The 24,531-nt window shown below is 38.5% G+C and overlaps 4 protein-coding genes and 1 long non-coding RNA gene across 6 annotated transcripts; 3 read left to right on the top strand and 2 right to left on the bottom strand.

Moving 5' to 3' along the window:
* Nucleotides 1–1,927: 1,927 nt before the first annotated feature.
* LOC103700466 (receptor-like protein kinase HSL1) lies at nt 1,928–3,511 on the bottom strand. The gene is made up of 2 exons (XM_008782408.4): nt 2,615–3,511; nt 1,928–2,291 (listed from the first exon to the last, which is right to left on the bottom strand). Exons 1-2 carry the CDS (start codon nt 3,348–3,350, stop codon nt 1,957–1,959), a joined length of 1,071 nt encoding a protein of 356 aa, XP_008780630.2. The 5' UTR covers nt 3,351–3,511; the 3' UTR covers nt 1,928–1,956.
* Nucleotides 3,512–3,595: 84 nt separating this feature from the next.
* On the bottom strand, nt 3,596–4,968 carry LOC103711234 (receptor-like protein 52). Its single transcript, XM_008797301.2, has one exon. The coding sequence runs from the start codon at nt 4,865–4,867 to the stop codon at nt 3,848–3,850; it is 1,020 nt and encodes a 339-aa protein (XP_008795523.2). The 5' UTR covers nt 4,868–4,968; the 3' UTR covers nt 3,596–3,847.
* Nucleotides 4,969–10,477: 5,509 nt separating this feature from the next.
* Nucleotides 10,478–11,103, top strand: LOC120112537 (putative protein TPRXL). The gene has a single exon (XM_039132106.1). The coding sequence runs from the start codon at nt 10,603–10,605 to the stop codon at nt 11,101–11,103; it is 501 nt and encodes a 166-aa protein (XP_038988034.1). The 5' UTR covers nt 10,478–10,602.
* A 1,030-nt stretch (nt 11,104–12,133) lies between these two features.
* On the top strand, nt 12,134–14,291 carry LOC120112396 (NAP1-related protein 2-like). Of its 2 annotated transcripts, none has more exons than XM_039131683.1 (7): nt 12,134–12,454; nt 12,704–12,826; nt 12,945–12,995; nt 13,209–13,280; nt 13,389–13,507; nt 13,590–13,651; nt 14,116–14,213. In XM_039131683.1, exons 1-7 carry the CDS (start codon nt 12,335–12,337, stop codon nt 14,121–14,123), a joined length of 555 nt encoding a protein of 184 aa, XP_038987611.1. In that variant the 5' UTR covers nt 12,134–12,334; the 3' UTR covers nt 14,124–14,213. The 2 variants fall into 2 exon arrangements, with proteins under 2 accessions (XP_038987611.1, XP_038987610.1); XM_039131682.1 differs by having other exon boundaries at nt 12,144–12,454; nt 13,389–13,502; nt 14,116–14,291.
* Nucleotides 14,292–18,728: 4,437 nt separating this feature from the next.
* Nucleotides 18,729–23,125, top strand: LOC120112397. Its single transcript, XR_005513934.1, has 2 exons — nt 18,729–19,053; nt 22,651–23,125. It is a non-coding gene; the product is annotated as an uncharacterized LOC120112397 (long non-coding RNA).
* Nucleotides 23,126–24,531: the final 1,406 nt, after the last annotated feature.

The raw sequence follows: 24,531 nt of genomic DNA on the forward strand, positions 1-24,531 counted from the left end.
GCTCGTCTTTGACCTCATTTACATGTTTGGGGTCCCCTAAAATTCTTCATGTTCGCAATAACTATATGATTGGCTAGCTAGCCTAGGAGAGAAGTTGAATAAATCAAATAAAAAGCATGGTGGATGTTACTGATAAACATCTCACGGGTGAAAAAAATGGCGCATAAAATGTTGTGCCTATGGACAACCTCTTACATGGTGTAAATCATTTTTTTCTCTCTTTAAAACGAGCTATTCGTACAGTTCTAGGATGAATATATGCAAAAAAAAATTCAAAAAAAAAAAAGTATGTCCTGAAAGCCCTTTGCAGCTGATACGGAATTGGTCCATAGCATGTCACCCGAGTGGCCTCACAGTAGATGTGCTTCACAACAAAAGAAATGCCCTCCTTTGCCAGTCTCCAAGCATCCTACAATAGGGAGTGCATGTCGAACTCCGGGCTTAGACTTTGGATACAGCCGATCACCACATCCGAGCCCTCAACCATAATGAGATTCGCTCCAAGAATATTTGAAAACCGCTTCCCTGACAAATTGCTGTGGGTACAGCAGCAATTTCGTTGGGACATGAAAGTACTGTTGTGGTTACAGCAGCACACAATATCGTTGGTGGGTACAGCAGCCCGCAGCTGGCTCCTTAAAGCTCATTTAAATGAGATGTTCGCGGCCATGGTGGGGGCCCCAATTCGGTGTTTATTTATTTATTTATTCCCCAGTTATATTTGCAATTTGGCGCTTCTTGATGTCGTAGTAAGAGTTGCAGCACCTCCTCCATGATAGGTCTCGTTGAAGGCAAAGGACTGCTGCAGATAAGTCCTAATTTAAAAACAATCGTAATATCTTCCAAGTATGTTGGATCATTGGCATTGTTATCTATATCATGGATAATGTTATTGGTCTCTTGTACGTAGCGCCAAGCCCATTCTGCCGAATTAGCGTCCTCTCCATCATTGGCTTTCCTCATGGTGGTGAGGTGAGCTCTAGAAGAACCAATCAAAGCTGGACATGTCCATTTTCTCATTTAGTTTTCTTAAGCTCATCATGCAGACCAAGTAGCGGTACAAAAACATACACGAATGCTGCCAAGTAATGTACTAAACTAGAGTGATAAAAAAATGAAGCACCAATGTTGAAATAAAATTTAGTTGAGTTCAACCCCCCAATCACTTCGCCTAAAGAAAGAAAAATGAAAAACAAAAAAACATTTCTCATCAAAATTTTGAAAACATCGAACACTTGAAGTGCATGAATAAGTATGGCGTGAGCTCTAGATGCAAGCAGCTCCAGATCCTTTTAACAACCATAATCACCCTATCAGGATACTGTACCACTATACATATACTTTTCCTCCCCTGTAAATACCTCTTCTCCATTCTGTATGGTGTGTGCATGTTTAGATAGACAATACATCGCCTATCTTAAAATTGGATGGCTATTGCCTATTAAGCCATCAATGTGTCGTCCATACGATCATGCTCGGCCCTCTTTGATGCAAAACATGCAACATCAATGATCCCAAAATTAGAGAAGAGAAATTATCCTAGTCTGATGATAGAAGATTCATTTTGTGTACTTGTTTTTAGAAAGGATGTTGAGGTATGTCTTTGGAACTTTTCCTATCTTTTTTGCACTAGTCTATGAGAGAAGTCAAATATAAATGTTATGGATACCTTAAAAAACATTTTTTTTGATATAGAAAATGGAGAGAGTTGGAACCTCCCCTATTTTATGAAGGGACATAATTGGCATGGAGAATAGTGTGCTTATAACATGCTTCCATCACACGCTGCCATGTCAGTATGTATATGTGTGTGTATATATATATATATATATATATATATATATATATATATATATATATAAGAGCTGTTCATGGGTGCGATAGCCTGCGGTTGGTCAAAATAATATGCTCGCAACCAGCTGCTGTTGTAGAAGCTCTATAATACCATCTTTTCATTCACACCATGGTAATATTTGCAGTAGCTTGTTGACATCGCAGTAAGATTTGTAGTGCATCATTCATTGTAGGTCTCGAAGAAGGCAATGGGCTAGTGCACATGACTCCTAATTTAAAGATAAGCGCACTCTCCTCTATATATGTCGGATCCTTGATATCCTGATCTATAGCATCGATCACCTTGTTATCCTTCTGTAAGCAGCGCCAAGCCCATCCTGCTAGATTATCATGCTCACCACCATCCCTTGCTTTCCTTCCGGTGGTTAGTTCCAAAAGAATCACTCCAAAGCTGTACACATCCATCTTCTCATTTACTTTTCTCGAGCATGCGCATTCTGGAAATCAAGTAATAACACATCAAATATACAGTAATATTGTACTAAAGCAACAAAATAAAGTATTTATTGGGAAGCGATAGATACAATTGAAGCGCATGCAAGTGTGAGGTCTAGGTGCGGCCACTGTAGCAGCACCTGGACATTGGTGTTTCAACTTCGATAGCCAAGGCATGTCCTCTAAATTGAAGTAGTTAATTGCTAACTCTCTCCTAACTCACAGGAGATCTGAATACTAACCTGATTAATATTCATAAGAATACTACCTTGATTGTATCTTATGTGCCTATATTAAAAATATGACAAATGACAAAATCGCTCACCTGGAGCCATGTAACCGAATGTCCCCGCGACAGCTGACACCGTATTGGGCTCTCCAGGCTTGACAAGCATTCGAGCCAGACCAAAATCAGCGATCTTGGCTCTAAATTCCGAGTCTAATAGTATGTTACTGGACTTCACATCTCGGTGCACGATAGGTGGGGAGCAACCATGGTGCATGTAGCATAACCCTCGTGCCACATCAACAGCAATCCGCAACCTGGTCGACCAATCTAAAGGGACGTGATCAGAGTTCATCTCTTCGGTTTGCTCCCCCACCCTCCACTTCTTGTGAAGCCACAGCTCCAGGCTCCCGTTCTCCATGTACTCGTACACTAGCAGCTTTGTGTCGATGCTCCAGAGGCAGCAGAGTAGTTTAACAATATTCGCATGCCTGATGGAGCCTAGAATTTGGACCTCAGCTTGGAACTCCTTCTCCAGCAGGGAATCAAGCTTCCTGGTGTTCCAGATCTTTTTAACGGCCACGATCTGTGCAACATGGTCCTCCAGCACAATCCGATATACTTTCCCGCCCCCGCCACTCCCGATAAGGTTGTCTTCCGTGAGCCCACTCAGGATGGTGGACTCAATAAGATCCAACGGATAGAAAGACATCATCTTCCACGTGGGTAAATCTCTGACATTGTTTCTCCCATGACGGTCTCTTCGTTTGAAGACGGTGAAGACGGTTGCCATCAAGGTGACGAGTGAAGCAAGAACGATGAGGATTATACGCATCTTCCATGGCGAACCATGTTTGCAGACAGGGACGTATAAGAGATCGCTGGAAGCGCAGAGGCTGGGGTTCGAGAGGAAGCTTTCCTTGTAGGCTTCCTTTGAAGAGAACAAAGCTCGCCTCCCAGTCTGGTGTAGAGGATAAACTCGCTTCGTACTCTCGAAGCGTTTAATGGCTGGCACACAATTTCATGCTCCGACGCAGGAAGTGAAATGATGGGAAGAAAAGACGGGAAGAAAAACGAGACTTAGTCCCTCACAGCGTCTGCTCGTTTTATATATATAACAAACCAACGATGATTACAACTCCCTGTCCTACTACTTCGGAAACTGTTTAACAAATAAAAACAAAACGACGAAAACAACGTCGTCCCTTAATCCATGCAACTAACATTTAAAATATACCTCGTGCCCAACGCACGTAACAAAACATTCAAACGAACGCGTCATCCCAACGCTCGTAACAAAACCATGCAGATTTAAATTGACAACACGTCAGCTCACCGTGAAGCCGGTGGGCGCTGCCTCACCTCCGCGTGATTCGTGCAAACACACCCGTCAGGGTTATCTCCAACATCCTTTTGTAATGAGATCGGGATCTCGCCGGAGAGCCGGTTGGATGAGAGGTCGAGGATGGAGAGGTTCTGAAGCTTGCCGAATTCCTCCGGGATTGATCCACTTAATTGATTCATCGAGACGTCGATCTCTTTCAACCCCAAGGCGCCAATTGTTCCGTCGATGTTGATCTCTCCAGTTAGATTGTTTGCAGATAAATAAAGGTACTTTAGCTTCTTTAGACTCCAGATGAATTCAGGGATCTCGCCCTTCAAATTAGTCTTGCTCATCAACAGGGAGCTCAACTGTGTCAAATTGCGGAAAGTTGAGGGGATCGTTGCCGGAGCGAAGAAATTGCCATCGAGAGCAAGATTCTTGATAGCCTGGAGCCGGCCGATGGAGGGGGGAATGTCTCCGATGAAGTTATTGTATGAGAGGATGAGGTCAGTGAGACCGGGAGAGAGACGGTAGATATCGGAGGGGATCACACCGACGAAGTAGTTCCAGGATAGGTCGAGGTGCAAGAGGTTAGAGCAGTTGTAGAGGGACGTGGGAAAGGAGGTGGTGATGTAGTTGTCACTGAGGTCGAGAAAGGAGAGACTTCTCAGCTCGCAGATGGTGGTGGGGATCGGTTGGCTGATGCTTTCGTTGACGAGTGTGATCTCGGTGACAGAGCCATGAGCGGAGCATCCGATTCCGGTCCAGTTGCAGTGGTTGGTGGAGTTGGAGTCGTTCCAAGAGCTGAGAACCGAGGGCTTTCCCCAATCCTCCCTGATTCGGAGGAGAATTTGCCTCTCTCCATCCTCTGTTTTCGTTTGGGATGCGGCTAGCGAAGAGAAGGAGAAGATGATAAGCAAAAGGAGAGAAGAAGAGATGGCTTCTGCCGCCATTAATTTTGGGGGATCGGGCTGAGAACACCAACAGGGGCTGAGTTCGCGAGCTTTTGTGGACGGCAATAGCGGCATGGGCACGAGCCATACATAAGTATTGGGGCTCTAGGAGAGAACGTCAGAGATGGAAAATGGCGGTCTGCTGGATAATTTCTCCGACACGCTAGTTTGAACGGTTACTACAGTCCCGGCCACGAGCCATACATAAGTATTAGTGGGGTCCACCCATACCGTGTGGGGGCCTGGAGGGAGCGCAAATGTACCAGCCATTTGCGTGTTGGTGGGGTCCACCTGGTGCCGTATGCCCCGCCTGCTTGCCGCTAAAGTGGATTGATGAGCTTGCACTCCGCGATGGTTGGACGTCCAAAACCTAAAGGAGCTGAGCTGTCTTTTATGAGTAACAAGCAATCCATCTCTACTGCCATTATGAATCTGTATCCTAATGCCCCATATCCACGGCTGCTGTTACAAAACACACTTTTGTAGTTGCGTGCAATATATAATCAACTTGATGATTTTTCCTACCTGCGAAGACAGAATTACTTTATTGTGTTAACAAGATCTAAGAGTAGATATATTTATTTTCTACATATAATCCCCATTTATGGCAGATATTCTAACCAATAAGAACAGAATTGAAGTAACGGAGCGGAAAAGTTATACATTTAACATATAAGGGAAGAGAAATTTGAGAACACTCATGCTTGATGTCGGAAATTAATTTTAATTTTTTTATAAAAAAAGTTAATTTTTTAATAAAATTAATTTATTTTTTTTTATAAAAGGTTCCATTTGTTAAAAAAATTATTTTTAAAAATTATGTATTGGCTATTAAAATTAATGCAAGTTTACTTGCATTTATTGATATCCAGTTCAGGTTTAGTTAGACTTTGCGGATGATAGGCTAACGACCACACATATATGCACAGGTTTGCTTGGCTAGGCTCGGCTGGCCATGTCGCATGTGTGATGAGACGATCGATGCGTACACCATCCAGTGTAGAGTTTATATTCTGTTTGTACCATCGCCCCCGTTGGCATCTCTTCTAACAATAGGTAGCACTGTTATGTGGCTGCATCAACATGGAATCCTAAAATCAACATATGAATAGTCATCCATAGAGGGATATCACCATGTAAATATTAGTCGATCAGTTGTCAACCCATTGAAGGTGTGCGAGACCAAGAATCATCCAGCGGTTGTTTTGCCTTGCAACGCCAAACACTACAACAATTAAAAGAGATATTAGTGATAAAAAAATTGATGACAGAGAAAATTTTGTCAATGAAAGTGTAATTTTGGTGATGGACATTAACTTTTGTTTAGTATTTTTTTCATGATAAAAATTATTTATATTGGAAAAATACCTTACCAAATTTATGGCGCCAATTTCTGCCATATGAAGGGAATTTTTTTTGACGACCTTTACTATATCGTGACAAAATTTAATTTCGTGATGAAATATCTTAATCACTAAATATTTTTGTTATTGGTGACTTAAATTTCTTCTCACATATTTTTATTTTATTTATAAAATATAAAAATAGTCTATGATTGCTTTCATAAGAAAAATAATAGTGTCACCAAATATTACGTGCCAATTTTCTTCATATGGAGGAAATTTTTTATAACAATTCTTACTATATTGTGACAAAGTTTATCATCACTAAAAATTCGTAAATTTTGATATGAAATATCGTCGGTCACTAAATATTTATGCTTTTGGTGACCTACATTTCTCGTCATCTATTTTTGTTTTATTTTAAAAATTTAGAAGTTAGCTATGACTACCATTCGTGACAAAAATAACAATGGCACCAATGATTACAAATTTCATGACAATAGGTCACCAAACTAATGTTGTAAATTTTTAGCAATGAAACTTATTGTCATAGAAAAATTTCATCATTACAAATATGATACAAATTTTGCGTAGTTTTGAGAAAAAGTTTGCATGAAGATTTTTAACCATACCATAATTGTTGTCACTAACAACGCATAATTTCTGATAAAAGCTATTATATCACTAAATATCATTGTAATTATCATTCAAAATATATGGAAATTAATTATCTATAACCGTTATTGGTGGCAATAAAATTACATCACTAATATTGACAAAAACTTAGGTTTATCACCTCATTAATATCACTAATTTTTTTAGTAGCAAAAATTATATTCATAAAAAAGTTTTGTCAGCATAAATATGGTACCAAAAATTATAGTAATTAGATAATAATCTAAGATTTAAATATTAAACTTATATTGAATCCGATTCAAGTAAAGTTTGGATAACTGTTCTAACCTGTTTTGAATTAAAAATATATTAAAAATTAAACTATTAACATCTTGGATCCAGAATTGAAGGATTTGAACTATTCAAAGTATTAAAATTTTCTATATTAAATATCATTATTATTTTTTAATTATAGCATGAATAAAAATAATCATGAATTATGTATTTTTAAATAACTTTAAAACATATGTAAAAAATATTGAAATATGTGAATTACTGGTACTTCAAAATATTTTAAACAAAATGTTTCAAAATATTACAAAGAATAAAATAAGTTAATCTTTTTTTGTCAAAAGGAAGAGGATTGAACTTTAAATGAAAATAACTAATTATTAAAATATAAATTACCATAATATATTTGAAATGAGCATATTTTTATAATGTGGAGAATTATCTAATCTTTTAGTGATAAAATTTTCTTACTTTTTGTGATAAACGATATTATCACAAAATATAATCTTTTTGATGATGAGTTTGTTTATTCACCATAGATAATTTTAAGTGACAAAGAATATCCTTTACCGACAATTTTTTTTTACTTTTTATGATGAATAATATTATCACTAAAATATAATCTCTCTGATGAGGAATTTATTTACATCGCCAGAGATTATTTTTGGTGATGAAATATTATATCATGATAAAATTGTCAATTTCTTGTGTCAGAAACTATTGCCATGAAATACTTTATTATTTTGTGATGAGTATATTTTTTATAATAATTAATATATTTTGTTAGCAAAATATTTTTATGATCGTCATATATCTTTGACGATGCATTTTTTCTGATGAGTATCATGATAATTTTTTTCATCAACAAAAAATTTTTATATTAAAATTATTTTTTCTAATAACAATTTTTTATTAAATATATGATTTTTTGTTGCAGTGGAAGCTCTAGGAAAGCCGGTCTTCAATTTTTGGAGTGGGATGGTGAGCATAAAAGAGTCTAGAAGTCTAGCCAGGCAAAAGAGATAACAAGGAGGACGAGAAAAGGATGGGAGCCGCGTCAAGTTCTTTTCAACGGCTCCTCCACGTCCTTCTACAAATGCCGGTGAGCATAAAAGAGTTTGGAAGTCTAGCCTGACGAAAGAGAGAGGAACGAGGACGAGAAAAGGATGGGAGCCGCGTCGTTGAAGTTTTTTCCAATGACTCTCCCGCGTCCTTCTACAAATGCCGGTGAGCATAAAAGAGTTTGGAAGTCTCCAGCCAAGCAAAAGAGATAAGAAGGAGGACGAGAAAAGGATGGGAGCCTCGTTTTCGAAGTTCTTTTCAACGACTCCACCTCGTCTTCTACAAATGCCAGTGAGCATAAAAGAGTTTGGAAGTCTAGCCACGCCAAAGAGATAAGGAGGAGAACCACGGGAACCTTATCCCCTTGTTCTACGCGGTCCGACTCAGTCAACCAAAAAATTGAGCCGTTAACATGGGAGGTCCAGCAGGCAGGCTGCATGGCTTCTCGTGATCGATTAGAGGTGAGATTCTTGACACCCATCTCTCAGAGCACCCGAATGTACACCCTCACACGGTTTCTCGGACATGGAAGGCTGCATACAAAGTGGCGATACAAAGGTGTCAGTGGAGAGTGGAGGGTTTGGATAAAGTGAGGGGGGAAGAATATTGACTAAAGAGGTTACTCTTGAAAGGGTTGGGGGATAGGGGTGGGGAAGAAGAAGAACTGAGCGGGGAACACATTCTCTAGGTTGTATGTGGTTGCAGAATAAATTTTTCAGAAAGTTAATTGCCGGTCCCTCAGACTCCACTATAATAGAAAGCCCCCGTTGACTGACTGTGTATTTGCCGGTCCATAGAACTATTGGCATTAGCCACTAAGAAAGTGAGGTAGTTATTACTTTGGAAATTATTTGTCTAGAGAGGGTCTGATTCGCTCTCCGACCGCCGGCGCTCAACTTCTCTCCTCCATTGTCGCTGTCGACAAGCCCTTAGCTCTTGCTTACACCGACTCCCTCTTTGCCTGCCTCCCCGCCCCCACCTCATTTGCCTGGCACTCTATGATCCGGGCCCATGCCCATGCGTGGGACTCGGCGCCCGCCCTCCATCTCCTCTATCGGATGCTCCGCTCCCCCACATGACCCGATAATTATGTGTTGTCAGCATGTGCTCGAGTTGGAGCTCGTGGATAGGGCGAGTGGATTCGAGCTTATGTTGATAAGAATGGAATTGAAATCAAGGGATTTTTAGCGACTGTGCTTGTCGACATGTATTTAAAGTGTGGAAGCATAGAGAAAATTTTGCAGGGGTTTAGTGGCACTTCTAAGAAGGATGTTATTACATGGAATTAACGCAATGAGAGATGGTTTAAGTAGCCATGGCTTTGGGGAGCATGCATTGAGGCTATTTGAGGGGATGCCAAGAAATGGTTTGGTGCGCAATGGAGTGACTTTTGTGAATATGCTCTCTGCTTGTAGCCATGAGGGATTGTTGAACGAAAGATGCTGGATTTTCGATGATACGGCTCGACCGCTCGAGTGTATGGAATTGAACTAGAGATTAGAGCATTATGGATATATGCATGGTTGATTTGCTTCGTCGAGCTGGGCTTTTGGAGGAGGCCAAGGAGCTCTTAAGAAGAGGGCCAGTCAAGGATGCATCGGTGCTTTGGAGGTCTCTTTTGAGTGCTTGTAGGGAACATGGGGATGTTGAGTTGGCAGAGAGGGTAGCTGGGTCTTTTTGATAGCTCTTGTTACATTCACTTGTTGATGCAAGGAAGGCGAGGGAGATGATGAAGGTGTAACAAGTTAAAAAAGGAACCAGCTTGTAGCACAATTGAAGTGGACAAAGCCATTTATGAGTTCTTTGTGGGTGATTGAAAATATCTTAATACCAAGCTTATCTATAGTGATACATAACCTGGCTGTACAAAGGATTCGAGGTATTCTTGGCTATTTGTCAAAACTAACCATTTCACTGAGGGATCCAAGCCTTTTTGAAGAAATGTCATTTATGGGTCATGGGTGTACAAGTTTCGCATGTCAATTAATCAACCATGCATATAAAATGAATATACAATAAAATGGTAATCTTATTCCCATATAAACTCCATAATAAATTAGCTCTGATATGTAACAAAATGTTGAACATGTGCAAATATTACATAATGCAATTGTTTGGAAGTGATGGTCTACAGAGTTGAGCCAATAACTACAGCTTAAAGAAAAGGAGAACACCGACGCGATTTTTTTTTGGGGACAGTAACCAGTAAAAAAGCTTCCAGCGACGCTTTTTTTTGCGTCGGCGTCTGGGTGCATTACCGACGCTTATAAACGTCGGAATATTTAATCACCGACGCTTTTATGCGTCGGCATAACGGAGAACACGACGACGCTTTAAGCGTCGTCGGACTTCATTCCTCCCGCAGACCCCCTCCCTCTAAAGCCCTAAATCCCCATCTCACGCCGACCGACTCCCTCTCTTCTCAACCCTTTTCACCGATCTCATCCATTCTCCTCCGCCGAGCGCTCTCCGTCGTCGCGATGGGGGGAGTCGCTGCTGATGCGGGCGTTGAGCAAGCGGCGGACGTGGGTCTTCCTCTTCCTCGTCGTCTACTCCCTCCTCCTCTCCTCCTCCTGGAACCTCCTCCTCTCCATCCGCTCCTGGTACAACTCGGCGGCCGCCTCCGCCTCCTCCCGCGCCGCCGCCGGCTGGAAGGCCCTCTACGCCTCCATGCTCTACGGAGGGGTCTTCGGCCTGCTCTCCATGGGGGCGGCGCTGGCTGTGGCGGTGCCGGCCACGTTGGTCACTGGATCACGATCCTCGTGCTGCTCGCCTTCGCCGGAAAGCCCCGACGGGCGCTCGTCGCCGACGGCCGTCGGATCACCGCCGACATCGCCGGTTTCGCGCTCAAGATCCTCCTCCGAGAGGAAAACCTCGTCGTCGTCGGCGCCGTCCTCAGCTTCGTTGCCCTCCTCCTCCGACGGAGACGAGGCGGAGGTGAGGACCAAGGTTTTTGTTCTATCATTGCATCTCCAGAGTCTTTCAGAATATTTCGTCTAAATCATTACATTTTTTTTTCATAATCTATAAAATTTGGATTTATAGTTGTACCTTGTCTATTTTGTGTTAATGCTTTTTGGTGGATAGCTATATTCTTCCTTAATTCCTGGGATTTTCTTCATTTACTTCTTGCTGTTGTCACTAGAATCCGAGGATAAAGTATGGCCTTGGATGTCTCTCATCTAATTCTATGTAATTCTCTTTTTCTTGGAGTTAACCTTTTCTTTTGTTGCTTTTTATTGACCGAAATTGGTCCATTGCATTGTTATTGCTTGAAGGTCTTTCCTCTGCTCTTTTGGTGTGCTTTTGAGGTTTAATTGTTTTGGGTGGGAAAAATTGTGTTACAAGCTCATGATTAATAGATAACAAGATTGTTCTCTTGTATTTTCCTCCTTCCCACCATTTGTGTTACTCGATCTATTGTTCTGCTTCTTTATTTAGCTGACTGAGCTCTTTTTGCTTATTTTTCACTGAAATTGTGCCTTCCGTTATTATCTTGTTTAAAGCATTACTGAATGTTTTGAACTCTGATTTGATAACTCACTGGTGATATGGAACATTGAATGGAGATTTGTAGGAGATTTTTTGCCCAACACATACTCGTATGTTGACAGGGCTTTACACATATGGTGTCTTTTTATCCTTATGTTTGCACCAATAATGTGGCTTACATGTTCTTCATGTGATCTGAGAACTAGATCAGTTTCATGAGTGAACAATGGCTAGGCCTTTGACTGACATGTGAGCCTTGCAGTCAAGTTTTAGGCATGTCATATGGTTTTTTGTCTTTCTCAATGTTGGCGAAGAGAATGGCCAAACCAGCTACCGCACAAAGTGTTCTGAATTTTTATTTGTAGAATTTTAAGGCTCACCAAAATTGTTTGTAGTAGAGTTTCTGTCCAACATAATCTCTACCACGATTTAAGTAGAAATTTCTTTTTTACTAGCATAGTATTTCTTTTTTTTTGGTGGGGGGCTGTCTGATTGCTGCAGGATTAAATAAAAAAAGAAGTCGAAAGGTAGGCAATCCTTAATAATATAGTAATACTCTATGGCCAAAATTTTTCAGCTTGTGCTTTGCTTCATATCATCTCCAACATGGCAATCATGATTGTCATGCAGAACAGCTTTACAAGCTGATTCATTACATTCAATGCTACTGTGCCTTTTCCTTGTCTTCTTTTTTTTCAAGGAAATTGCTTCTTAGTACTATGACTTTATCTATAATCATATGTTTACATGTGTTCTCTTATGTTTATTGATCACTTCAATTGGACTCTATCATCTAGGTACCCATCATACTGTCGACCAAATATATGGCCTTCCATTTCTTTGCCTGAGCTTGAACAAGGTACATGGGTTAATGGATTTACATTCCCAGACCATAGAGTTAATATGTTCTTAGTTTGGGTAAGTAAGAAGTGCGAACTGCATCAATGGATGAATTGCTCATTGTTTTTGTTGTTTGTGTGTGCTGTTATTCTCATTGAACCTCAATGGATTTGGCTTACTTGTTTAGGACTATGGACAGTTTTAAGTTCCTAAAGTTGTCGGCCTGTTGCCTGTGTCTGCCATATGCTCATCTCATTCATGACTGTAGGTTAATGAGGAAGCAAGTGATAAAGTTTTGGAGGTGGAACGGAAATATAATGAGATTCGAAGACCTGTCTACATTAAACGGAATGAGATCATCCAATCCATTCCAGACTTTTGGTTAACTGCGGTTCGTAATCTCTCTTTTTTTAGTAATTATATATTTAAGCTACAACCTCTTTTTTGGAACATTCTCATCTAATAGTTTTTCTTTTTTGTATTTCTGTGTGTAATGCTTAACTCTTTAGTTCCTGAGTCATCCTGCTCTTAGCAATCTTCTGACAGAGGAAGACCAAAAGGTATGCATGCTGTTATTTTTGAAACATGCTGTGTTCAAACTAAGTGTGGTGGAAATTGTTACTCCATCCAGAATAAATATATTAACTATATCAATTAGAGATATCATTTTAGGACCTTTGTCAGCTTCTTCTGGATTTATCTGATGTCTGGTATTACTTGGAACCCATTATAGATTTCCAGGTGCTTGTGTTAATAAAGTTCCTTTGATGCAGATTTTCAAGTATTTGGTTTCATTGGACGTTGAAGATTGTCAAGATTTGAAGTCAGGCTACTCCATTATATTTGTGAGATGTTGTTTGTTTTTGACGAAATAGCCATTCTGTTGCTATGAATAAGTATATTCTTGTGATTTATTATCTTTAATCAATTGACTGGGTGTTTGTAATGTATAGAACTTCTCTCCTAACCCATATTTTGAAGACACAAAGCTTGTGAAGACTTATTCCTTCACTGAGGAAGGAGTGGCTAATATAACCGGTACGACTATCAAGTGGAAGGAGGGTATGGTAAGGTTATTATCTTATGCGGTAATCATTGATATTTTTCTGAGTCAGGTATTAGTTTTAATGTTTGTTTCTCATAATATCTTGTAGGAGATTGCCAATGGTAATGGTCATGAGAAGAAGGGAAGCAAGCGACCTTTTACTGAGGAAAGGTTGGCTTTAGTACCATGTAATCTTGTTTTATAAGCAATTGCTGGATATTTAACTGATTTTGTCACGTTGAGTATCTGATAATTTATGATACTTCTGCTGTTGTTGCTTTCAATATTAGAATTATTCATATTTATGTATATCATATGCATATTCTTTCCAAGTAGATCGCCGTTCACATTTCCCTCCTAGTTCTTCTTAGAAGACCAGGAATCTTATTTTTGCTATGGCTATGGCTATGGCATGCAAGCAGTCAAGGACTCCATAGTGCATATACAATGTGTAGGCTGCATATACAGACAATATGCAATTTGTATCAACATCCATGTAGTGCCCCAGCATGAAATCCATCAAAGGCCAGCCTTCTTAAGTCCTTCCTTCAACATGCATATAAATAAGTATCATATTTTTTTGAAGAGCTTAATAAATTTTGTATTCTTAACTTCTTAAGGTTTTTTTATTACAGGTTCCTGATACTTCATCTGCGCGTAGAAATGGTGACCCCATTGATCCCTGAAGCTTTTATTTTGGAGTTTTATATGTATTTTTTTATGCTTTTCGAAGTACATTGCAAATGTAAATTGACAGTATGAATGTAATTTGACAATATGAATGTTTTGATAAATATGTTTGATTGTGCTATGAGTATAATATCGTTTAGTGTGAATGCCTTTGATTTAGTAAACAGAGTTTTAAAAAAAAAATTAAATTTTTTTTTAAAAAAATTATACTCTAACGACGCTTTAAAGCGTCGTTAAAATCACGGACGTTATCTATTACCGACGCTTTAAAGCGTCGGTAGGTTTGACTTTAACGACGCTTTAAAGCGTCGCTAGTTACCGATGCTAAAACGCGTCTCTAAATTGCAATTAGCGACGCTTTTATGCGTCGCTAAATTGTACGTTACCGATGCTAAAAAGCGTCGCTAATGACCGACGCTTTTGAAAGCGTCGGAAAATATTTTATCCACTGTAGCATAGGCGACGCTTTACCGACGCTTGGGATAGCGTCAGGATGGTTTTTACCGACGCTTAAAAGCGTCGCTAATGGCCAAAAAAAACGTCGCTAATGCCTAATTTTCTTGTAGTGATGTAAGTATAATCTTTAGTATACACTTAATATATTATAGTATACAGTTAATATACCATAATACATATTTAATATACTACAGTACATAGTTAATATAATACGGTACATAGTTACTAGATATGTATATACACTTAATATAACAAAGTACATAGTTAATATTCCCATGCACATAGGTACTAGATACATGTATATACTTAATATACCACAATACATAATTAATATACCATAGTACACACGTAATATGTTATAGTATACAGTTATTATAACATAGTACACAGTTACTTAATATATGTACACACTTAATATATCACACAATACACAGTTAATACACCATAGTACACACTTAATATACTACAGTACATAATTAATATAACATAGTACACAGTTAATATCTCCAATACACAGTTATTAAATATGTGCCTACATTTAATATACCATTGTACACACTTAATATATCATAGTACATAATTAATATACCACAATACACATGTACATAGTTAATACCCCCTGTACGCAATTACTAAATATGTGTACACATTTAATATATCACAATACATACTTAATATATCGCAATACATAATTAATATACCATGGTATATACTTAATGTACCATAATACACAGCATAAGTGCGCCTTGGGTGGATATAACTATGTGCATCATAGAATAAGTGTATGCAACATGGAAATAACTATTTATAAAGACGTATTAAGGATGTGCCAAGAGGATGTGACCATCCTGTCTGATTCAAGTACTTATAAAACATGCATGATAATAAGGGCAGCTATAACATTGACTTGGTAATTGAAATCAGGAGATTTTGTAGTCATAAGAGACTTGTTATCCACTCTCCTCTTTTTGCATTTTAAAGGAAAGCACATAAATGTTTTTCTTCCTACCAGCTAATGGTTTTCCATTGTCTTTTATTGCAGGTCTTACAACATGCCCGGAATGAGATGAAATTTCTTAAGATTAAAAACTCAAATAAACATTCTTATCAATGTTGGATCTTTTCCTTTTCTCTCCATTTCTTAACTGCACTTCTTTCGATTTCTCTTTTACCAATTTCTACCTCCATGTCAGTGGGGACTAAAGAACTTCTTGAATTAAGAAGGCAATTAAATGATCCTACATATGAGTTATCTTGAGAGTTGGAATGAATCCAAGTCTTTTTGCCAATTTGTTGGGGTCATTTACTATTGCCAAGTGATCAGTATTTCCTTTGCAAATTTATTATTCTTTGGCAAGATATCACTTATGACGGTATTCTACTTCAAGCCGACCTTTCTGTTCGAGCAGATCATCCAAGAAGACTAACCGAGCAGACCAAATTGTCGTGTGCTAGTTCAGTCAACTCTATCAAGCAAGATTTTGGCGGCAACAGTAAGCAATCTATTATATTTTCATCTCCTTCCAGTTTGACTCCAGCAAAGCATTTCCCCCTATTTCAATTCCTACCCTCTGATTGAGAAGAGATTTGAGAACCGCGGAACTCAACCTCATGGATGGTCCTACGATCCAATATCCTTCATAATCAAATATCCATCCAGTGTTCTATCAACACCTCGATTGTGTACCAGCACTGTTGAGTTCTCCTGATTTGAATCGAGAACTATTGCAGTAATGGAACTGTAATGGAACTATAACACGCAGATAATCACATGGCTAGAATTGAAAATGTTAGCCTGAACCCACGAAAAATGTAAGTTAGCAGTCCGTTGGTGTGCAAACGAAATGGGACAGCAGAAGCAGAGAAAAAAAAAATAGATGGAAGATGCGTCTTTGCAGGAGAAAAAAGCGGATGATCTACCCTCGTGTAGAAACTTGGACGAATGATGTATTTTTTTTTCAATATTTACTTAGCGGTAGGTGTAGCAGATGAGTTGGGATAGAAAGATCGAAGAAGATACGAAGAGGAAGAGGAAACAAAGTGGAAAGGGGTATACTAGTCATTTTAGAATTAAAGAAAGTGGGTAGGAATTTGGAGTTATAAAAACTATTATTATTGAGCCGGGTATTATAACTTTGGTCATCAGGGATTAAAAATTAAAGCCCAGTCTATGGAGGGACCGCATGTTAATTTTTCCTAATTTTAAACAATTTTAATAATGATGATAATAATAATCATAAGAGCAGCGGCAACAACAATAATAATAATAGTTTTTAATAGTTGAATCTGAGGTTAATGGATCTTTGTGTGAAGTGCTCAATGATTGAGTATGAGGCAAAGTAAAAAAAAATGAACGGGGTTCTGGAAGTCGTGGAACAAGTCTGGAAGCATAACTCCCCAGCATATTTGAACCAAAGAAATGATTTGCTTTAAAAAAGAAAATAAAAGAAAAAGAAAAAAATAATGATGACCTTTCCTTTTGTGCGTCGAAAGGATAAAAAAAATGATTTTTTTTTTTTTTGAAAAAAGAGAAAAGAGGGAGGAAGGACAAGCCCACCCCCGTAGCAGCCCCCACCCCGCCAGGAAAATGTTCGATGCGGGCAGAAATGATCGTGTATTGGGCACTCCGATCGGTTTTACTCATATCCTCAAAATAAATAAATAAAAAAAAAAAAGGTTTGATAAGTCAAACAGGGAACAATGGATCGTTGATCGCTTCCATGCTATGACTCGGACCAATAGAACCTTGGTTGGGCTGAGAAAGCAGACCCTTCCACATGGCTTGTGCATGGGATGCTAGAGCCCAAAATTTCACAGGCCAGGCTTGGGTTTGGGCTTCATGCTGCTGCTTCTCCCGTAGAGTTCAACTCTATCCGTATCCTTGGATTAACAGCTTTTTTGAGAGGTCTTCGACGTGCTACCCTCTCCCTATAAGCTAACTGCATTATAGGGTCAATTAAACTTATATGAACTCAATAAACTAGCACATTCAACTAACATCGTAAGGCATATCTTTTATTGAAATTCTTCAGCTATTTTTTTGTTTTTATATCCCTATCTTATGCTGACAATAGAGATCTAGATAGATGATATTGTAATGCAAATATTTATGCTTTTCTCCGAGCCTCTTTAAACCTCCTTTGGTGCAAAAAATCTATAATTTATTGAAATGTAATTTGCTGCTCATTAAGATTTTACTAGAGGAAAAAAGACAAAAGAATATATCGGTCGATAATAAAAATACATTTAGCAAACAAAGATCACAACCAACAATATTCTTTTAGAAGATATAGAGTGGGAAATCCTACAGAATAATAATATTTCATTCCATGTGACCACAACTATCTATTCTTTATTAAATATACATCTGAAAATAGATTAAATTGTAGGGATGATTAGAGCAGAAATGTCCTTGTCTCTACCAACAATCATGATGTAAATTATACATTTCATGTAGAGAGATAAGATTCCCACACGATACTTCATAATATTCTTTTTTTTTCTTTGACATTTTTTTTTTCTTAAAAGAAAGAAAGAGCCAATAATTCATTGTCTTTACCCGTAAATGCCAAGGTTTGAAATAACACATTATCCTATTATAATGGCCTCTCATTAAAACCATTATTAATAATTCTATGAATTACACCAATCAATTTTTATGTGAAAATGTAACTTTTTCAAATTTAAAATACTAAAATAACTTCTGAGACAATGATTAGTAGGGAGAAATAGCGGCATTATCCTTGTCTTTATATTTAATTAGATAAAATAATATTTTCTTTTTACAGAAAAAGAGTATTATAGGAGAAATGTGAAATTAAAAATATTTTATTTAGAAGAAAGAATAAGTAAAAATAATAGCCCTCACAGGCAATTATTATAATACGAAGTAATGTGCAATGATGGTTTTATTATTATTTTCATATTATTTATCTCAAGAATATAATCGAGGCGGCTGAAACCGTTACAGTCTGTTAGAACAGTTATTTAGAATAATGATAAAGGTTTATTTTTTCAAAAAAGCTTGTAAAACTTTTTTCGCAAGTATGATGAAAGCCAGAGTCAAAGAAACATCATGCGCCTTCCCACTTCGGAGGCGGGAACGCCCACCATAAAAAAAATCAGAAAACGCCCCAGAAAAATACCCGATCCCTTTCCCCTCCCCCTCTCTCTCCCCCCTCTCCCCATGGCAACGGAGGGTTCCGTCCTCGACCCTGTAAACGCCTGCCCGATCTCGACCGGCCTCCGCGGATCCGGCGGCGGCGCCTCCCCTCATCGGCCCCCACATCCCCCTCCTCTATCGCCGTAGATCCTCGAGCCGAACCCACGGGATCTCCTCACCTCTCGAGTGCGGTGTACATAGACGGCAGACAGGATGAAGCCAGGCAACGGAAGGCATCGATCGAGCGCTAACGCATACGATTCTTGTGGGGTTTTTTTTTCCTCAATGCTTTCATATTATAATTTTTATCCCTTGGATTTATTCGCTCTCCTTGGAGGAAATTTTCTTTGTTCATCTCACTGGTGCGAATCTTGGTTGATTTTATGATTTTATCCATTAAATACGAATTAAGATTCTCTTTTTAATTTTATCGAGATTTTTGATTGCCTGCTAAGAGCTGTTAGATGTTAGATGTTCGTCACTTTCTAATCATTTCACTTAGAAGAGTTTTTGGCCTTCTATTGGCATTTTTTGGAGCATTTTACAAGGTTCAAGTTGTTGTGCTATTATTGGTGTTTTTTTTTTAAAAAAAAAGAGAAGTTAAATCTTATCATGGAAAGGCTCTTTCTTTTGGAAGTTTTCTGATCTTGAGAGATGTAAGGTTTTCAGACTTATGTTGATGTCCGTGTTTGAGCGGCAGATATAGAACCATCTCGTGGCCGTGGCCCTTTTGCCTGAAAATTGAGTGAATTATTTGTGTGAGAAATGCGTGAGTATTAAAATATTTATGGTCATGTTTACTGATTGATGAAGCGGAAATCTAGAAAAAAAACTGCCTCTCCGTTGCCTCTTGTGTTCTCTGATTCTGGGTTTGTCTCTGCTGGATTGCTTTTGTATCAAGGAAAACATCCTATTAGGTTATATTTACCGTCTTTACCTTGCATCTTTTTATTTGCTTAACAAAGGGCTGGTGGGGGGCTTTTGCCCCTCCTCCCTTATCAACGTAAAAGTGTCTTTCTTTTACTTATTGCTGAATTTTGTGCAGCATCTCTGTTCACAGCCACCATTTTTCTGAAAAAAAGAAAGGAAAGGAAAAAAGAAGTGGCCCTTTTATGAGTCGCTTGTATGATCTGTCACGTTTGTCTGACATTGTCTTTTAGGTAGGATGCACCATGGCATGTTGTTTGCTTTTTCAGTGTTATTTGTCCATTGTATTGCTAATTGTTATTGTTGTCTTCATGCAATGTGAAATTGGTTTCACATAAGACCCTTTGTGAGCTTTCCTACTGCTTCAAATTCATACCAATTGGCTGAATTAGGGTGAACCTAGTTAATCATAAGATACAGTTTTCACAAAATAGTTGACCAATTCCTAACAAAGTTTTATAAGGAATTCTAGATAGGCCTAGCATTTCTCCTTCGCCTGTCGTTACTTTTGTCAACCAATGCATGGCTAAACAACATACCACTCTTTCTGACTGCTCCTCATATACATGTCCTATAGGCACGTTCATTTCATTTTAATGACAATAAGCATTTGATCGAGTCTGAGAAAGTTTTGCAGGCTTCTTAGTTGCATGAAGGTGTTTGAATCATTATATTGGGAACCACTATGAGCTTTTGGGAGAAAGAGAGACTATATTGTCAAGTCATAACACGAGTTATTATTAGTAGGAACATAGTTGTCCTTGTTCTAAATTTTGAAGATAGAGCTTGTTTATACTTTTACTGGTGTTTCATCATAGTAAGCTTTCAAATCCTTCTCTCTTCGCCATGATGGTCAATCTCAACTTGTTGGAAAGAAACATCTGAGACTTAATACCAGGCTTATAATTTAGAAGAATAATATCAACCATGTCTGTCCCCATTTTGCATGGGCATAGATGTGAAATTAGATTTTGTTGCTTACTGAATTCAAACTTGGAAAGAATATTTAATTAGATCATGTTCCAGCCACCACAGGTTATGCAAGGACATAGATATGGTTTACTTTTGTTGCTTGTTGATGTCTGTGTCACCTTCCTTTTGTATGAGCTGGTTGAGGTCTCTGGTGCACCCTGTTTCTTGGCCCTTTGGTTACTTGTGGTTCCTGTAATTGCTCTGATTGAGGTTTGGGGTCTTCTTCTTCTAATCATAGAATTTTGGGGTGTAGGTAAACAATAGACTCTTTGAGAAATTAGATCGTATCCACCCACCACAGCTTTTGTGAGGACATATATATGGTTTGCCTTTTCTTTCTTGTTGTTGTCTGTGGCACCTCTCCTTTGTATGTTCTGGTTGAGGTCTCCACTCATTCTGTTTCTTGGCCCTTTGGTTTCTTGTGGTTCCTGTAATTGCTCTGATTGAGGCTTGGGGTTTCTTCTTCTTGTAACCATATAATTTTTGGTCATAGGTAACCAATAGACTCTTTTCAGGACTTTCTCAAGTTAAAGTTTAATGCTAACCTTTTCAGAAACTGCCTGGTAAATTTGATCCAAATTTTATCATGCCCAACTCTTTCTTTCTCTTTCAATCAATGCACTTATGCCCACACTATGGTTAACTTGTACTTTATCCTGGTCATAGCCTTCCTAATGTTATAACACATCTTCCTCACCACTCTTCTCATTCTAATGCTAATCTGATGTGCTTGGAAGGGATTAAAGTGCCTGGGTCCAAATATTGTGGATTAACCTCTCATGAATCGAACCTAGATCCTCCTTCAAATTGATGAAAGTTGTGACCCCTTTGGTATCACCCAGTTCACAAGTGCTTGCACCATCATTATGTCCTCCATGTTGATATATTGAGCAGTGTCAACCTTGTTCGTCCAGAATATTCCTTTGATCTCAAAGTTATGCAACTGTCACAGCTGTCCGCCATTTAACTTGTCTGCTCTGATTCTGCTATGCACATCTTCCTCTATCTAATCTTTCAGCATCTTTATGTTCTCCATGCTGATATATTGAGCAGTGCCAACCTTGTTCGTCCAGAATATTCCCTTGATCTTAAAGTTACACGACTGTCACAGTTGTCCGCCATTTAACTTGTCTCCTATGCACATCCTTCTCTATCTCATTATCCTTCTCCAGCCAATATGGCTGGCGAAAATGATCTCGCTGGTATATGTTTTGGTCATCAAGTTTTATGGCTTTGTTGGGATTGCTCGTTTCAAATTTTATAATAGATCTTCCAAAGCATACCTCCTTGGTTCTTATTTAGCGCATAACCTAATCTTTGTCCCATTTGTTCACTGTATCATTCATAAATAACACACACTATGTAAATGTTCCTTAATATTGATAATCAGTCCATTCTTGTTAAATGCAAAGAGGAAAGGGCTTAAGGTGGAACCTTGATTTAGTCCCACTACAAGTAGAAATTCATTCATTTCGCTGTTGTTATATGACAGACTATTTTTTTCTTTTTTTTTTTTGCTAATCTTCTTTAATGATGTTAATGTACTGTTTGATGCATCTTGTTTGGTAGTGCCTATCATATTCCTGAGAATATTCTATAATGCAATACTTTAATTCAAAGGAACTACGTATATAATACATACACACAATATTCCTCTTCAGAGTGTAGATGTTTCTAATGGTTGCCTAAGTATGAAGCAACGTCCATTATTGACCCTTCTGGCATAAGCAAGATCAGCTCATATATATTTTTGACATCTTCTTTATTCCAAGATCCATCACACTACCTTTACAACATTGGCATTACCTGCAGGCTTCCAAATGAGCGTGCATATGTGCATGTGCTTGGGTGGGTTTGCAGGCGTGTACATGCTTGTGCATGTCTCTGTTATAAGCAGGTTGCTGATTGCTAGCAACTGGCATCATAATCTATTAACATCGCTGTTTTGATTGCATTATTTCAGGGCTAAATATTGTTATGAACATGATTGTGTTTGTATAAGATAGACTATCAGACCAAAAGTTTACGGTCATGAATTTTTGCAATAAAGAGACAAACGAACGTGAGGGGCTCCTTTGCTGTTCAGAAGAAAAGGTCTCACAACTGTGAACGGGAACAAAAATGCATGCTGTTAGATGCCCTCGAATCGCCCTTCTCAAAAACCTAGTAGAATAAGGTGCCCCAACTGTTTGGAAGGTTTTGTGCCTAGAGGTTTACAAGCGGTGCATAATGAGAGAGAGAGAGAGAGAGAGAGAGAGAGAGAATTGGATGTTGCAATACTTATGGTTTTGTAATATTATATTAAGACTGAATCTTGCAATGCCTTGTGATACCCAGGGATACAGTGCTGTCTCCTAGTTACTTCAGTTCCAGCAGGTAGAGCCCAGAGCTGTAGGTTTCTAACAGAACAAGTCTTCAATGGAGTCAAAATCTACCTCACACTATGTTGGTTACACTCACACTAGATTGACGTCAGCAACTGTTGTGCCAAAAAAAAAAAAAATCTATCTTGGCTTTTGGAGTGCTAGTTTGCCCTTTTGGGACTCTGGCAGATCTCTTGGATGCCAATCTTTAGATGCCTCCTCAGCTCCGAACGCAGTATGTGATATTTCAGGTCAACCTTTTTCTTGTTTTTTTTTGGTAGATAATCTTTTTCTTGGTTAGTCTGGCGTTTTCAGCTCACTGTAACTGGCAAAGGAATTTATGAACACTCTGAACTTCGGAGGTCTGGCATCTCGTGCATGCTTGAAGAAACCAATCAAGCAGCTGTCACTCTTTAGGTTGAGTTTAGACCTTTAAATAAAGGGCAACAAATTTTCTTTCGTCTGAAGGATATGATATGACATCCCGCTGGGACAAGCAATTCTACGTGGAAATCCATGCTATTCTAGCTTAACGTATCCGAACGCGAGTTGTTACATTGGTTAGACGTTTGTGAAAGATCAATGATAGCAAATTCATTAATTGCGTCCGGAGATTTTTCCCATCATTGTGCAACTGAAATGCACATAAAGCTAGGCAGCCTTCTTTAAGATACGATGGAACTCGAGGATTACAGCTGTTTGCTGAGACAGGTTGGAGGTGGGGCAGCTACTTTTCAAGACGACTTTATTACATGTTCCCGTGTTGAAGCGAAGTACGGTAAACCTCTTTTGCTGGGTCAAAAAAAATTTTGAAGCCTTAAAAGTTAATATTATTGTAGTGCAGGAAATATATTCACAAATAAGAAAGTGAAAAAACGACAGCTGACGTAGCGATATTGGTCAAGCTATTATCAACATATCAAAATTGGCGTCTTTTTTTTTTTTGCATAGAGAGAGAGGAGGGAGATTCTATCCATGCATTAATTATCGATGTGCAGATAGTTGGAATCTACCGTTGTGACCTCTGGGACAAGCCCTGATTCGCATCATGCTTTAAAACATCTGAACCCCAACCCTTCAGGATGGCCACAAACCACACTACTGCTTGGGAACATGTTCGTCATCAAACCTTCACGAAACTGCAACTACAAAACAAACTTCGAAGCGTTTGGTTCAAATCTTAACTCAGAAAACATTTGATATAGAATCGGGAATGTATCATGACAGGATCGAAAATCAATGATTGTCACAAAGAAACAAGACCAAATTGGGCGGACAATCTTTATTATTTGATGTGTAAAAGAACTCCCTATCACTTAGGCAAACTATTCAGACATGAACAAATGCAAATAATTTTTTTATTTGAAAATTATTTGATGTGTAAAAGAACTCCCTATCACTTAGGCAAGATGAAAAGAACTCAGTCAAATGATTCAAATGCAAATAAGAAATCTTAGTGGCATGTTTGATACGTATGATGA

The sequence above is a fragment of the Phoenix dactylifera genome, chromosome 11, assembly GCF_009389715.1.
Source record: "Phoenix dactylifera cultivar Barhee BC4 chromosome 11, palm_55x_up_171113_PBpolish2nd_filt_p, whole genome shotgun sequence".
In the NCBI taxonomy this organism is placed as follows: Eukaryota; Viridiplantae; Streptophyta; class Magnoliopsida; order Arecales; family Arecaceae; genus Phoenix; species Phoenix dactylifera.

Coding starts and splice junctions, on each gene's coding strand:
- LOC103700466 (XM_008782408.4), bottom strand. CDS start 3,350: ATGCGTATAATCCTCATCGTTCTTGCTTCACTCGTCACCTTGATGGCA. Junction 2,292..2,614: donor ATTCGGTTACATGGCTCCAG/GTGAGCGATTTT, acceptor CTTGATTTCCAG/AATGCGCATGCTCGAGAAAA.
- LOC103711234 (XM_008797301.2), bottom strand. CDS start 4,867: ATGCCGCTATTGCCGTCCACAAAAGCTCGCGAACTCAGCCCCTGTTGG.
- LOC120112537 (XM_039132106.1), top strand. CDS start 10,603: ATGCGGGCGTTGAGCAAGCGGCGGACGTGGGTCTTCCTCTTCCTCGTC.
- LOC120112396 (XM_039131682.1), top strand. CDS start 12,335: ATGTTTACATGTGTTCTCTTATGTTTATTGATCACTTCAATTGGACTC. Junction 12,455..12,703: donor TTTGCCTGAGCTTGAACAAG/GTACATGGGTTA, acceptor TCATGACTGTAG/GTTAATGAGGAAGCAAGTGA. Junction 13,281..13,388: donor CAGGCTACTCCATTATATTT/GTGAGATGTTGT, acceptor TGTAATGTATAG/AACTTCTCTCCTAACCCATA.